We start from the raw sequence: 16,873 nt of genomic DNA, 5'->3' as shown, positions 1-16,873 counted from the left end.
GTGGTTTAAATTGTCTCTCAAAAGATCAATGCTGTGAGCAGGAGCAGGAATCACTGGGATTTAAGAATATCAAGTGAGTCGTGAGGTTTTGTACAGAAATATTAGATTGACTTTGGTAACACTAGATGCCCGGTTCATTTTTTCCCCCCTTCTATTTTTTCGCACTGGCCAGAACACTGTGTGAGCAGGCATGGCAAAGTGTTGTATGAGACAATGGAGGCCCAACCTTGAACCCCGTATGAAGAGCTATTTAGCCTGGACCCCATCATCATTTGTCAGCACTGATTGGATAATAACCAATGAAACATTGCTCACCTGTGAACAGACTTTGTACTCCTTCTTCCTACCGACTGGATCACACTTCCTGCAGCTTGTCTGTCCCTCGTGAACACACCCCTCCGCCCTGCTTAGTGTTGTCGTATATTTGGTTCAGGGAGGGCTTGGCTGTGTGCCGCGTCGTGCTGCTGCAGTCTTATCTGTTGACAATAATAGACTCGGAGGAGTTAGAAGAAAAGAGAAAGAGGGGGAAAGTGTATGTGGGGGTAAATGGAGCGACCGACGTGTCCAGACCAACCTGGACTCTGGTCTCCCAAGAGGGTCTTCAGTCCGTCCAGCCCCAGGAATGTTATTTTGGGCAGCAAGGATTATTAAAGCATCCTCTGACTCACCCCGGAGCTTTTTTCATTACCTCCTCACTTTCTGTGTAGCCAGACAGCCACGCAGCATCACTGCCTTTGATTTCAAATGCAGCTTGCTCACTGGAATGAAAAATGCATACTTAGCAAAACCAAGAAAAATTCATGAGTAGAGAGTGAGAGAGAGAGTGTGTGTGTAAGTGTGTGTTTATGTGGAATAACTTGTATGAAAGAAAGAGATGGGGAAACAGTGTGTTTGAGGCATTATTTCCAGTGCAGAAATACAGCCTAGTGTCAGGTTACAAAAGAATTAGCTGTGATTTGAATAGTACGACAAAATAGTACGGCTGGAAAGCCGTTAATTTGTTGGTGCGTGGGGTATGTTTAAACTTTAAATGGTTGCTCACTTTATGGCATCTGTGGTTTACCTATGTACAGCAGAGTCTCGATGACAACACTAGTCACCCCCTGAAATCTCATGATATATACATATTGCTTTGTTTTACCTTTACCAAACTGCAGTGATGTAGCAGTGCACTCCAGGGTGTGTCAGTGCACAGTGACATCACTGGGGGAAGTAGTGATAGGTGCAACAAAACAGACTTTTGACCACACATATCAGGGATGATGGGTGTAGTCAGACATGAAACAAACTTCATAGTTTAAACCAGAGAGGGCAGTGAAATACTTCTTTTGATTGCGGTGTTAAGTTACCCTAAAATACAACACAGCTAGCCTGTTCCAAACATTTATTATATAGGAAAAACACAGGTTTTATTAATGACATGTACAATGGCTCACTTCTAGTCAAGTATCCCAGTAAGAAAGTACAGTGTTCCAGTAAGTCAGGATGGGCATTAACAGGACCCTGAAACTGAAGTAGCTAAATTGAATTTAGTTATCATTCATGTCATTTTTCACAGCTGTGATTGTCCTGCTGTGACATGATGTTGTTTGTGGAAAAGGCCTGTAGACCCCATACAAGTGAAGTTATGTTATTGAAAGTAAGTCTAAAGCCAGTTCCTGTTCCCCATATGTTGCACACAGGGTGTTATTTGGTTTCTTTAGAAAGCAACACTAGCATGATGTCTTTAATGTGGTGATGTAGCAGTAGAGTTTGGTCACAGATGAGTGCAAATCATGTGTATTTTCTTATAGGTTCAAAAACTTGGTAAAAAATGTTAATTACCAACCCGTGAGGTGTTGATTACTTGCAGGCCCTCCAGAGGAAACCCCTTACCCCCCTGCAACAGTTCTCTCTATTATACTGTAACTCTATTAAACTCCAGCTGAAGTCAATAAGCATAATTACAGACAAAAGTCCTGTGCTGCTCTAAATTTGCCCACGTGAACTGTCTGACTGCTGTTAAATTCTAGCTTTGATGGACATTTTTTCTGCGTTCTGTTTCTCGTAATGAAACAAAAAAATGTACACATGCTCTGCTCCTCTAACCTTTCTCTGTAGGGAGAGGAGACGCGAGCAGCAGCGTAACCGTCCTGACTTGTAGCTAATCTTAATGGCATATTCTGTTGGGGCTTGGCCTACATAGAGCGCTAGCGGTGCCTCTTCTTAAAAAGGAGACCTAACAGGCGGTGCAGTGCGGAAGATGTGTGAGCCACACAGAGTATAAACATGGACACAGAAGGCACCGGTTGGTCTGCTCTCAGACAGGAGGAGAGAGTCTGTGTGCTTCTCGGAGCCAATTAGTGAATATACTCGTAGATCTGCAGACACTGTCTGCTGAACTGACAGATGTGGAGCTGCACAACTTTGTGTCCACTTGCTTCACACGAAACTTTCCACAGAACAGGGAGACAGAGTAAAGGAGTAGCTTCCATCTGTCAATAAGACTGTGCTTCATCAGACATCAGGCAGTGTGTATGTATGTAAGGCTTATTGTTATTTATTTTTGTTAAAAAATAGAAGGTCTAAAAATGTAAAAGTGGTTGCAATGATAAAAAAGGAAAAAATAGAATATGCAGTGGTAGCATTCTGAACATAAACATTTTTAATATATTCAATTTCTGTTGAATAATCTTTGGCTAAAGGGTAAAAAGGTATTTGTTCAGGGGCACAGTGATGACAACAGTGTCATAGGTCCGACTGTTGCAACAGCCTGTATGGATATCTTAGTACTCGTGGATCAGTGCTAAAGCTAAAATCTTTGCTAAAATGCAAGTTGTGTAAAGTGTGAAGATGTGATGCACGAGCAGCATAAGAGATCGTCCCATTCATAGTGTGTAAGGATTAAATCAGATGTGATTTAATACACTTTCTTTGACAATAGGGGCCCTATCACACACCCAGCGCCACAGTGTTATTGCTATTTTCCACTGGACGCAGTTGACATTTTTACGCCCAGTGCCCATGTTGCGCAAACGCTAGCACCCATGGGCGTGTTGGTCGTAAAATGAGGTGTGGTCAAGTGAATGGGTGGCGTGTTGCAAGGATGCAGAAAGTGACTGTGCCATAGCCCAACAAAAACCTACAACAAAAGTCTATGGCACAATATGTTCCTGCTATTTAGAGGGCGCATTATGGGCATAAATCGTTGAGTTTACAACACGCGAGTCTCTGCTTGTTACTCACACGGGGACGCACAGCAGCGTTTCTACTAATAAGGAAAAAGCAGTATATTTGCAGATACAGTAAAATAACGTTGTTTATAGGACAGGGGCATGTGAGACAGCATGCTTTAGTTTCCCTCATCTCCTTACATCATGATACTGCTTTCAGTTTGTTACCGATCTGGTGAGAAGTGCCGGAAGACGGCAAGCTCACCACTCGACATAACTACCTGTGGCACCAAAAATCATGCCCACATACACTACCAGTCAAAAGTTTGGACACACTTTCCCATTCACTTGTATGAGAAAATGTGTCTGAACTTTTGACTGGTAGTGTATATTAAAATACTATTCAGTGTTCATTACACACGCACAGGAGAATACAGCCATGTGATGCAGCAGCAACAATGAGTAAATAAACATTTAAAGCCTACCTTTCTTTGATGGTCAGCACACAGGACTAAACATAAGATCCTGTCCGATCGTGACGGCGTGTCTGGAGATTTAAATATTTAATGAAGTTAAGCTGCTGTGCCTCGTGCTTAAATGTTCACAGCATCTCTCTTCATTTCCATTTCCGCTGGGTAGTGGCATCAGTTCAGTGGTTTTAACATCAATCCGTGCATCGACATATATCGTACAGTGACCTGTGTGTGTTCTGCATGTGGACGGGCACAGAGGAAAAAAAGAAGTTAAATATGTTGGCCCGAGTCCGGTATACTTGAGAAGAATAACGAAAATCCGCCTTGTAAATAGCAACATGCCTGCCTGCAGGTGCACCTGACTCTTAAAGGGGATGAAAGCTGACAGTATGGGCCCTGTCGTCTGCCCGGCATAAAGCGCCAAAGCGCACAGCGCAAATGTCATCTTCCGCCCACCACAGTCGTCATTTTCACACCCAGCACCCATGTTGTGTAAATAGCAAGTGATCTTGCGCCACCATTAGCACCCGTGGGCGTGTTGGGTTTGAAATGAGGTGTGGTCAGGCAAACAGGTGGCGAGTTGCTATCTTGAGGACGCAGAAAGCAACGGCGCCTTAGATCAACAAAAACCTGTCTGTCTTTGCTATTTAGAGGACGCATTATGGACATATATCGGAGATTTCACAGCAGGTGTCTCTGCTTGTCACTCACACGCACAGCAGTGCTTCTACTCATAAGGAAAAAGCTGTGTGTTTGTAGATACAGTGGAAAAAACATCGTTTAAGGGACAGACATGCAAACTTTTGTTTCCCTTGTCTCCTTAAATCATGATACTGCTTTTGGTTTCTTACCGATCTGCTGAGAAGTGCAGGAAGACGTGTACAAACTCACCGCTGCGTCCACACACATTTGCTTCACCTCAGGGAAATTTCCTGCTCGAGCCGTGCACGGGCCAAAAACTACCGAGACCGACACAAAGCTCTCCAAAATGCGCTCTCATTCTGATGCACACTCTCTATAATACTGCAGAAACCAAAACACATACACGCAAGCAACTCAGAGGTAAATGTATTACCATACTCAAATAAAACTCTCTGTGACACCGACAATTGTGCCCACAGATATTAAAACACTGTCCAGTGCCAATTACGTACGCACAAGAATACAGCCATGTGATGCAGCAGCAAAAACAAGTAAATAAACATTTAAAGCCTACCTTTCTTTATGGTCATCACACAGAACTTTACTAAACATAAGATCCTGTCCGTCTGGAGATTTAAATAATTAATGCTCTGCCTCGTGCAGAAATGTACACAGCATGCCTCTCCCTGTTGACACCTACAATTGTGCCCACAGATATTAAAACACTGTCCAGTGGGATCGCTTCAGTGGCTTTAACATCAATACGTGATTCGACATATCGCACAGTAACCTGTTTTTTTGTGTAACTCGCAAAAGTGTGTCAGACACGCCCTAAATCACTTAGCGCCATGAGATTTCGACTGTGCGCCTTCCGCTGTCTAAATAGGGCCCTTAGATTCTAACTTAGAAAACATATAGATATAGATAGATAGCTAGATAGATATATACTTTTTTAATCCTTCACAGGAAATGACACTGTCAAGGCAGCTTCAATCACAGTCAAGAACTTACAAATGAAACAGTTAAATGTAGAATGTCATCAGCGGCTGACGTATCTTTTTTTTTTAATGTATCTGCTATGTAGATTTATAGATAAAAACGTAAACTTTAAATATAGAACAGGTTGAAATATGTATATTTGTACTACTGCTCAGCCCTGGTACAAAAAGCATTTTAGAAAACTGCAGCCCAGCCTCGTCCCTCACTCAGTGGGGATAAAACAACTCCAAAGGTCCCTTTAACATTTTCCCTCCTTTCAACCTCTGTCCTGGGAAACGCTGTGTCAACAACCATTGCCCACCTGCCCTCCCTGATTCCACACTCACGTCAGTCAGCTGCCACCACCGCCGTCAGAAATAGAACACACACTACTCGTATATCCTCAGTCCAACTCAGAGCCTATCTCATGGGACGGCTGAGGCAAGCAGGGACAAACGCAAAGCGTTCAGAGAAACACTGTGACAGATGTGAAAAGTGTTGAGGCAGAAGAGTGAAGAGAATAAGAAAGGGAGAAAGACTTTAATACATCCTGATAATCAGTCATGATACACTCACACACATGCACTGAGACGTCTTATCAAACCAGGTCACTCAAAAATCAGCCATGTCATTATGGTGCAGAATCAGGAAAAATAGAAAAGTCTTTGATCCGTTTTGCATTCGACAGATATTATGGGGTAGAGAAATTGCTCTCTCTCTCCCTTTTCCCTCCATCTTTTTGTCTATCTCTCTCCCTCCCTCTTCTGGATTTGATGTGATGCCTGGAAATCTACCCTGTGGATAAAAAAAAAATGAACCATGTATTTTTGTCCAGTTTAAGGATCATAAGACCTCAGGCTGAAAGAGATTAGGTAAGACCTGCTCTGTTTGTGATTGGTGATAGATGTCAGATAGTAATCAACCAAGCAACGTAATCCTTTTCTAGGCAGGGGACTGAGCGGCCAGTAGGATTGGACAGGGTGTACCTCTAGCCAATCGTAGCAATGATGATGATGTCATTGCACCCAAAAGTCAGCTCGCGTTCAGGCCCCCAGAAGCCTTTGCAGCAGGGTCATAAACTATCCTATCTATCCACATCTGGCAGGGCACTGTGGATGCAGCACGTCAGAAACAAAACAGGTCATGTTGATGCTACAGAATCATTTGGATATTACAAATAGCGGCTAAACTGTCTGTCTATAACCTAGTTTGATTGTTGCAGGTAACAGCGATTGGATGTTTCTTTCACTTTGATGGGTGTCCCTCATACACAGCTGCGAGCTAAGTGAGACTTGGAAGGAAGAGTGACTCTGCATCTGTAAATGGACTGTTAGAGGTGTTTTTCTTTCTCCTTTCTCTTCTCTGCTTGCTTTTGGCTGAGACACTCACATTCAGCTTGTTTTTCTTCTGCTCTTGCTTTCTTTTTGGTCATCTAATTTCAATAAGAAACCATTCCAGGATGTATTGTTGCCATTAGTGGGCCAGATTCCTTCTAAGCGTAGAGATCTGCAACACGGCGCCACTCATTTGTTCTCATTTGACTTTTCTCCATTATCCGCAAAGTAGAGGTGGCACAATCCCCACGGGGGCAGCGTTGCATTTTCACCTTGATTGCTTTTGGCTTTCTTATTTAACATGTTTCTTCAGCAGCAGCAGAGGCAGAACAGACAGAGCCGGTGTCACACACTCAGTCTGAAGGGTGCTGCTGCAACACTACATTTACTGCTGCTGTGTGAAGATCATCCATAGCTCTCTAGAAACAAAACAAGGACATTTTGTAGTGCCAAAGGAAAAAGAACTGGACAAACAACAATGGACTGGTTGGAGGCTGCAACCATTCCTGGTACTAGGTAGTTTGGATTGAACTGGACTGTTTTTGAGAACCATTTGTGCACAGACGGCTGTGTGTTTGCGTTGTGCAGCCAGGCAGAGATTTGCCCTGAACTACATCCCAGGATCTGACTCTCGCTTTCAATAAGGCTGGTATATCTCATAATTCATAATCAGTTTGAATCCATGATGTTTAGTAATGCAGTGTGTATAAAGTGTTAATTTAATAGTTTTAAAGTACAGGTTAATGTTAACATGTAAACATTTATATTGGATAATAGCATGCATGATGTGTAGATAACTACCAGTTAATTTATCCCATGTCTTTGTACATTATAAAACAGAATGAAAAGCGGCTTGCATGCACAGAATGTGTGCTGTATGTATCAACATCTACTAATAACTTTAAACTACAGCGCTGACTTTGTCTCAACGACTATTTTCAAAGCCCTTTTTCTCCCTTAGAAAACCTCCCTCTCTTTGGAATGACAATAGCTGTAAGAGGAGGAACGGAGCCGAGAAGAGCAGACAGAATGAGATTAATCATATGATCAAAATCATTTTTTCTTCCACAAAGTCTCTGCTCTTTTGCAATAAATCTGTGAACTGTTCGACCAGTCACAGGCATTTGTTTTAAATATAACCTTTCAAATACAGAGCAATAAGGGCACACAAGCAACATGCAACTGTAACGGCTTTGTGTCTCTCTTTGTATCACGTAGACTATTATTTGTTTAGACTTAGTGTATTTTTTATTATTATTATTATTTTGAGCTTTTGCCTTTATTTGATAGGACAGCTGAAGAGAGACAGGTAACATGGGGAGTAGAGAGTGAGGTATGATATGCACCTAATGATCGGCAGACCGGGAGTAGAACCTGCGATCAGTGCAACGAGGACTGTAGCCTCTATACATGGGGTGCCTGCTCTAACTATTGAGCTTAACCAGCACCCCAGTGTGTTTAAAAAAATAAATAAATAAATACAAAAAGACAAATAAACATGACTGCAGTATTGAGCTAATTGTTGGTTATGAATTTATCTTGTATTACGTATGACTAGTTTAAATTGATCACTAGCCTATATGTTGCAGATTCCCCGTTAAAAGTAATGTATGTGTCATCGTCGACCATGTATGAGATAACACACCCATCTTTTCTTTTTATCATAAACCAACATTAAATGTGAATGACTTACAACCACAGGGGCTTCCTGCTTGATCTCAGGCCTTTCATCATACAACTGAGGCAGCGTTATACACAGAAATACGCAAAGACGGAGAGAATGACTCACTTTGGCAATTGAGTCCATTCGCAGCCTGGGAACTGGGCTCTAGCTGTGGTCTGATCCAGCCTGTAGGTCAGGACTGGAACACATGAGATGAGGCAGAGCTGGACTGAAGATAGAACCACTTCTCATTACACCACTATGTTTTGGGGAATTTTACCAATTGTTTTTTTTTTTTTTTTTTATGTTGCAGAAAATAACAACACATAAAGATTTATCATGGAAAGCATGTCAGGTCACTCGTAATCTTTTAGGATCTTTTTAATCTTTCGGAACCATAGTGTAATCCCATGATTTTTGTGAGCCATGGATTTGATACATTATGCTGCTTTTGATAAAAAGAGTGTTCTTTAAGACAGACAGACATACAGACAGACAGACAGACAGATTGATTGATTGATTGATCTGCAACTGGGAAATTGGGAAAAGGCAATTCTAAAAGCTATAACAAAAGCCATGTTTGCACAGCATTTAAAAGATTTCTGCTTCTTTTCTGACAGATGTATAAAGGTCTGTTAACACTAGTTTGCCTTGGATGTCGATGCATGATTATTTTTCTTACTCTGATATCAAAATAAGCCATTGGGCTTAAAAGAACAGTCTTAGAAAGGTTATTCTTAGAACAATCAGTTTTAGAGGTTTATGAGTCTTTTTCCCCCCCATATTAGATATAAAAGTCCTTCCTCTCGTCATAAAGTCAGAGCACTGTGACCCACCCTGAATGGAATCATATTGTCTTCGCCGTCCTTGTTGCCAATGAGGCCTTGTACACTTTTACAGCAGAGGGTTTCTATAGTTAGCTCAGAACAGGGCAACAGCAGTAACAAGGGCTGCTGTTATTCCCACAGCAGAAATGTACGGAACGCTACAGCAGCTCTTCTCTTTATTCCCACACTGTACCATGCAGGCAACATGACTCTCTATTGTATAATTGTTAGGATGATTCAATGCAAGTAAGCCTGCTGCAGACCAGGTTGCCTGCACTGTCGCTCGGTGCTGTGTCTTTAGTGGCATCACACACATCTTGCTATATAAGGGGATGTGATGGAGGGAGTATGTCACTGTGCGGTGCGTGACTCAATCGTTGCAGCAGCCAGTTTTCTGTGCAGCATCACAGGCATCACGACCTTATGGTGTCTCATCCTACCACTTCATGCTTGAGCCTGACAAGCAAAGCTGAATTCACCATGCACACCGCCTGCATGTTTAGCCAAAGGGATCCTTACCTGCTTTATTGTCTCATTCTTCTCTCTGATTTCCCCCCGTTTTCCTTTTTTTTTTTCTTTTTTGTCTCTCCCCTCTCTATCGTTTTCTGTGTCACTGAGGAAGGAATGCAAATCCAAGATCAGCAGAGTGTGTCATGGCAGAGCTGTGGAGAGCTCAGAGGTATCTGCAGAGAGGCTATTACAGTAGCAGTGGCAGCTGGAGCTATGGGGGAATAATGCACAGTACAAAATTTAATGCTGCGCCACCGCTCTGTTGTACTTACTGAAGGCTGGTTTGGGGCTGGCAGCGTTAGCATCACGATGCAGATGCTGAAGGAGCAAAGTTAGCTTGCTTGCTAGCTACCATAGAGGTTTCTCTGTTTGGACAGGGAGGACATACAAGGCTAAACGGGACCAGGGAAATGTAATATTTGTCTCAAGATGATTTAGAGCTAAAATTCAGTTTTCTAATGTTTGTTGCAATGTGCATGTTCTATGTGCATGTGTGAGTTCAGGGTGTAGGATATCAAGACAACATCCCAGAGGGGACATTAGCCTAAAAGCCCTGTGGACATGCAGAGAGCCAAAATTAAGATAGAAACATAGAGGCATGCAAAAGAGAACACATGCACCTATACATATGCACACGTAACACATGCCTTCATCGTCATAGAGCCACTCAAAAGAGATGTGTGTCATGCTCGTCACACACACCCCCACCCCCAACATCACATTTTCTCCCATCATCTCCCATCCAAGTCACGGCCCCCTGTCCCCAGCTCAGCTTATAATTTCTGCTGGCGCTTCACTTTGAATTTGTGAATGAAGCTCTGCTCAGTTAGTATCAAGGAGCAGATCATGAATAATGCAGCAGTCCTCATGTGTTTTTCCTGCCGAGTCTGATTCACTAGTAAGGCTGCTGTTGGATTCTAAGGTGATTGGAGACATTTGTTTTGATGTAAAGCATAAAGGAGAGGTCACTCCTGTGAGCTAGCTGCATCACAGAGACTTTCTTTGTTGTAAATAAGGATGTGTTCATTACACCCATTAGTCTTGTTTTGTTATTTGCATATCTCAACTTCTTCTTCCTAAGATGTTTTTTATCTGTACTTCATTTAGCAGAAATCACTCATCGGGCATTTTCTGCAATGTATTCAGATGTGGTGTATATCCTCCCAGAAACTAAGGTCATCCAGCAACAATGAAGCAACAAAAGCAATTAATTTGTGTCATGTTTTCAGCCACATTGCAAATCTAAGTCCAATATTCACTCTCTTTCAAAATCTGTATTAGTCTTTACCAACTCCTGAGGCAAACATCTGTCTCTGTAGCTGCTAAATACTCCACTGCTTTCGCCAGCTAGTTGCTGACTGCTGTCTACGCTGTGGTGCTGGGGAGAAGCTTTGTACTTTTATTGAAAAAAAGTCTGCAAACTACGGCTGGAATTTACACTGGGAAGGCCAGTGAGGGTGCATCAAACAGTAAGAACAAAAAGCTAACACGCAAAAATAGCTTGTATGTATTACTGTGGGTATTTTGTTATTATGTCCTCTTTGCTTTAATATAAATAATGATTTAACTTAATGTACAATTGTTTCTAGAATACACAATTTGAATTGCATCATTGCTCTACTTTTGCCCCTCTCTAACAGCCCACATTCTGTCACGTGACATTTTTCAGTTTTAAACATAAAAATTCAACACAGAAAACAGAAATAGCATCTTTTCTGCATGCATCAGCACTGATTTGATTTCTTTTATGATTCATTATATTTAGACTAACCCAAATGGTCTGTGATGCAGTCGGCAGGGACCAAACCTCAGTGTATCAGCCAATCACATGTGAGGAGTCCTTACTTTGGCCAGGGAGAAAGGCTGGCAGCAGTGATTTATGGAGCCCTTTGAAATTGTTGGAAAGTCGTCATGTACAAAATAAAGGGATGCTTCACAGAGCTTTTTACTTACCAAAATGTCATTATTCTTGTGGTGGAAAAGTGGGAGAAATGTAGGAGAAAAGTATCTTATGAATAATTGATTCTCAACAAAAGAATAAATGCATTAACGCACAGTTAGCCTCCTCCAGGCTTTTCATCCACTTCCTGGCTGGTTTCCTTTCTGACAGTCAGACAAAGATAAAATGATTGATAACTAATTGAGGAAATGTGGGGCTCCTGACTGTAACCACACTGAAAACATCCAGCTTCGCAATTAATTTTCTCGTGATTTGGAAAATAACTCTTCTCCGTCTTGCAACAAAGAGGGCTTACAATGTTACAATTTCATTTAGCAGACGCTTTTGTCCAACGCGACGTACATCTGACACTTAATACAACACAAGCAACGATCAAGACAGGAGGGAACAAAGTCAGTAAGACAGCTTCAAGTGCGATCGGACACAGGTGCTGACAGGCAGTGCACAAGGCGTAATTTCATCGATAACATCAACAAGGTCAATATAGTCATCATCATCATGAATATCCTAATCAACATCAACAACATCCTCAATGACAGAGCTGGGTCTTTAGCTTTTTCTTAAAGACAGAAAGGGACTCATTCCACCACCTGAGGACTACTGAGGAGAAGAGTCTAGTTAGCGACTTAGCGCCCTGTTGTGATGGGAGTACCAGGCGTGGGCGGGAGGGAGTTTAGACCTGGATGAGGGAGTTCAGGTGGACAGGAGCCATTTTTTTTGCTGTTTTGTAAGCGAGCAACAGGGTTTGAATTGGATGCAAGCGGCAATTGGGAGCCAGTGGAGGGATATGAGCAGTGGAGTGACGTGACGTTTTGGGTTGATTGGAGACCAGTCACGCTGCTGCGTTCTGGATCTGCAGAGGTTTGAATGTGCATGCAGGAAGGCCTGCCAGTAGGGAGTTGCAGTAGTCAGTGCGTGAGTAAGACAAGGAAACAGCTATTTCAGACAATGATTAAAAGTATGTTTTTAGCAGAGAACATTGTTTTAGTGTGTATTTAAATTACTTATTTCTGAGTTGAGGTTTTTGACAAAAGTAAAAAAGGTGGTTAAGTAAATAAAAGTTACTCATGCTTTAAGAAATTCACACGAAACTGTTGTTGTCTCTCATCAGGCCTTCATGTCCACTTTTGCACACAGATACAATCTGTAAAACTCTGAATCATTTAACAGTGCACTACTCTCTGTACACTGCCTGGTTCCTCATCTCACTGCCTCTAAACACACACTCACACTATTAATTTAGAAATGCAAACAGGTCATATCCTGACAGGCTGTGCTGTTAATCATGTGTTATCCTGTTTTTTTTTATAATGCATGTGCAAATTATGATGACATAAGTACCTACGTATATCAACACAGTAATCAGGTGCTATCAAAATGAAAATGAATCATTGCCTATTGCACTTAAGGAGTCAAGTATTACATGCAACATTGTCTTTGAGAAGATACAGCAATCTAAATCAGACTCAATAATTTAACAGCATTTAACCTCCGTGATTTTTCAATTGTGAATACTTTTTTTGCATTTATTTTAGAGAATACAGCCTGCAAAACATGGATTACATATAATTCAATTTAATTGGAAGAGCTTTTTCCTTAAACATATTTTAGGTAAATTATTATGGAATGCTACCTGCCATGTTATTCAGTGAGAAGAGGGAGTGGTATGTGTGTGTTTTTGTGACAGAGACAGAGCGTGCTTTCATCAGGTTTTGACAGGGACTGTGGCCTATGCAGTGCAGGGCAGAGTAAAGTGAACCTGTACTACAGACTGAAGTCTTCAGCCTTAGCAGAGATTGTGATGAAGTACTGTAAAGCTAATGCCTAACTGATATCTCACAATTTCGACTGCAAACAGGCAGACACACATTGTGATTATCAACATGCACATATAATCATCATTTTTTTTTTTTTTTTTTCAAAACACAATATTTTCGGACCTCTGAAATAAGCAAAGACCTAATCAACATGTAAACAAGCAGCAGACCAAACAAATAAACTCAGCCTTTTTGTTCTTCATTCTTTGATCTGCAGGAAACGAAGCCCATCTGCATCCAGGGATCCAAACCAAAAATACGACCAAAGGGAGGGGGGTGACCATTCACAGTATGCCCCGACGGACGGCGGTATGCCCAGATCACCGTCTGACTATGGGGATGGGGACCCCCGGCGGGCTCCGCGGGGCCCTCACATGTACCAAGATGTGGATGCAGCACGGATGGGATACCGGGACCGGCGGGGCCCGGGACGCTGGCACTCCCAGGAATACCCGTTGGACCAGGAGCTAGATGGACCACCCAGTGAGTATGACCTCCAGCGGCAGCGCCAGGAGGAATTCCAGGCACGCTATCGCAGTGACCCTAACCTGGCACGCTATCCTGTTAAGCCGCAGCCCTATGAGGAGCAGATGAGGATGCATGCTGAGGTAGGTCGCCTGAGGCACGAGCGCCGCCACAGTGATGTCTCCCTGGCCTACACTGAGCAGGATGAACCAGGCCCAATCCGGCTGTCTCGACAGCATCTCACCGAGCGCCGGCCGCCTATGGTGGGACAGCGCTCTTACTCCGTTGACCGCTCTTCCCCTGGGCCCATGGGTCCTGGCCTTGGAGGCCATAGAACCTCTAATCACAGCCCCCCTACACCACATCGTAGCCCTGTACTTGGTGACAGATCTGGCGACCTGCGGAGAGGTGACATGGGTGTAGGCGGGGATCCTATGAGGAGGCAGCAACACCACTTGGACCCTAGTTCAGCTGTCCGTAAGACAAAGAGGGAGAAGATGGACAGCATGTTGAGGAATGATTCTCTCAGCTCCGACCAGTCAGAGTCGGTGCGCCCGCCACCCCCCAAGCCCCACAAAACCAAAAAGGGAGGAAAGATGCGGCAGGTGTCGCTGAGCAGCTCGGAGGAGGAGCTGGCCACCACACCAGAGTACACCAGCTGTGAAGACGTGGAGATAGAGAGTGAGTCAGTCAGTGAGAAAGGTAAGGGCCACACTCAGCACCAACCTCACGCAGTCTATTCTCTTTCTGCTGCTTTTCTATGTGATAGATAGCTTTATATACCGTTACATGATGCTATACAGATGTACACACTTCTTGTTTTTCCATGCAAGTATAAAGTCATTCTTAAAGCTATCAGACTTTAGTTGTCAGGAAAGATTTAATTTAATATTTGATTTAATTTTTACATATTATAACTAATTGAACTGTTGTTGCCCTCTCATGTTGATATGGATTCTTGCAGCTGTTGACTGAGATATAACCTTCACATTCCCCAGTATGAAGTCTCTCTATGTGCTTTGTATGTTTGTATGTTTATGTTTATACGTGTATAGGTGGGTGTAGGGCTCATTATTTTCAAGACAAAAAATCATTTTAACGTGATTCTTTATGGATTTTTGACATTTCTATCATCGATAGTACCAAAAAAATTTTTGTACATGCATGTACAGGCACTTAGTCAGCCAGTCCTTTTTTCTATATGCTCTTTTTCAGTTTAGTTATTTTTCTAACCAGTCAATTATTTTGGCAGGAAACACAACAGCTTGTGATTCGAGTGGTAACATAAGTTTAAACGATCTGCTTCTTTATGTAATCAAAGCATTTTCTATAAAAATCTTTAAAATGAGCCCTACACATTTGAAAGCACTGTTGCGTTTTATGTGTGTTCTCTATGAATCTTCTCTAACAGCTCTCGTGCATTTGAGGAGGAGGTTTGGTTCACTCATGAGCCTGCCAGATATGTTTCTATGTGGATGGATGTTACTGTGTGTGTGTGTGTGTGTGTGTGTGTGTGTGTGTGTCTGAGTATGAAATGAATGTAAAGCTACTGCTCTCAAGGACTTCTCCTGTAATCTTATGGTAAATTTTCTCAGGTTCTAACACAGCTGTTTCACATGATCCGTCTGCTCTTATGTACAGTGTTACATCACTGACGGACAGAGGGAAGCAGGGAGAGGGCTGGGTGTGGTTTTTCAGTGAAACAAAGTGAGCTGAGTTAACAATTGCATTGTGTTTTATTGAGTTGTTATATTTCATGAATGAAGGATGCCATTGGTAAAGAGGCAGTGAAAGAGCAGAGGTTGACTGTATGTTTTACTTTAGCATACTACCTCCTCTGTTAGCCTTGACTTCTTCCTGTTGTAGTGGCTAATTACAAATATGGTATTAGTAAGATGGTTCCATCCAGTTTGGTAGGGAGCAAAATCTGACTGTGGTTTGTTGTTAAACATTGTTTTTAGTTTGGTTTTTTTTGCTGCATGATCTGCTGTTTTTTTTATTAGCTATATCAGTTTTCTTTAAGCTGTCTGCATCTAAATATTGTTTAACATCAAAAAGTAGAAGTGGTTATGAAGGTATGGTGCAGCATGGCCAATCCTCCTCTTTGAAGCGAACTTGGAAAAAAGAAATTCAGATAAAATTACTTATGGCAAATGTCTACCTGCTTATAGTTACAAACATACGCTGGAAATCAGTCAGAGTGACTACATTAAATGCCACTTTGCATAGCATCAACATCAAAAGCAATTGTTTAGACTGTTAGCCTCTTGACTGCTCCACCTGGTTGACAGTTGTTGTAATTACAAATTGATTTTGTTGTCAAACCTTTAATTACAGAGGCTTTACCTTAGAAATGTTAAAAGGGCTAAATATAAAGAATGGAGGAGGTGCAATTGACAACTGGAGGAATAAAGATAGAAAGCAGGGAAGTACAGTAACACAGTTTGCTTTTGTCAGTAGCAGTACACAGAAGTGCCTGTCACATGCTCAAAGTGTTTAAACTAGAGGAGAGGGGAGGAATTCACTTGGTCTGTTCTGTTATGTAACTGTTCTCCTCACTAAAGGAAGCAGCCCAACACCGGTGCTACATTATTGATGTGGGAGTTTCCAGGTTTACAGGAAGCCATGGTACAAAAATAGGGAGAAAAGCAGGCTGTTTCGAGGGTCAGAGTTTCTGTTGTTTCTGTCTGCCTCTGTCTGCCTCCTCCACAGGTCAGCCTGTGTAGGAGAGAGGGAAAACAAAGGAAGGAGTTGAAGCGTTGGCCTGAATAAGTATAGCTTTCCACACGAGCTACAGAACATCCTCGGACAGCCGATTATGTTGAGCAATTTTTTGTCTTTATTTAGCTATAATTGGCAGTTTCATAAATTAATGACATAATTAAGTCTGCTGTGATATGGTGCATGCAGGGAGCCTGATTAATGGTTCAGAAAATTTTACTGAACCATTTATTTGAAACTTGAGTGTCCTTGTTTGCACTGTGTCAAAGTAGACTTAATGATGTAACATACAGCAGAGAGGGGATCCAAGCCTGGGTTTGTACATGTGACA

General features: G+C 42.2%; 1 protein-coding gene across 26 annotated transcripts in view; it reads left to right on the top strand.

Moving 5' to 3' along the window:
- Window positions 1-16,873, top strand: part of rims2a (regulating synaptic membrane exocytosis 2a) — a 143,123-nt gene that overhangs the window by 57,418 nt on the left and 68,832 nt on the right. For all 26 annotated transcript variants that reach the window (XM_069655882.1, XM_069655879.1, XM_069655874.1 and 23 more), the window contains one exon: window positions 13,574-14,523. In XM_069655882.1, the coding sequence (XP_069511983.1) occupies window positions 13,574-14,523 (950 nt within the window). The remainder of the gene's footprint in view (window positions 1-13,573; window positions 14,524-16,873) is intronic.

This window comes from Semicossyphus pulcher, unplaced genomic scaffold (genome assembly GCF_022749685.1).
Source record: "Semicossyphus pulcher isolate SPU_LCO1_2020_fin unplaced genomic scaffold, fSemPul1.0.p SCAF_9, whole genome shotgun sequence".
NCBI classification, from domain to species: domain Eukaryota; kingdom Metazoa; phylum Chordata; class Actinopteri; order Labriformes; family Labridae; genus Semicossyphus; species Semicossyphus pulcher.
The sequence above is the reverse complement of the archived record's forward strand: the minus strand, read 5'-3'. Positions and strand labels throughout refer to the sequence as shown.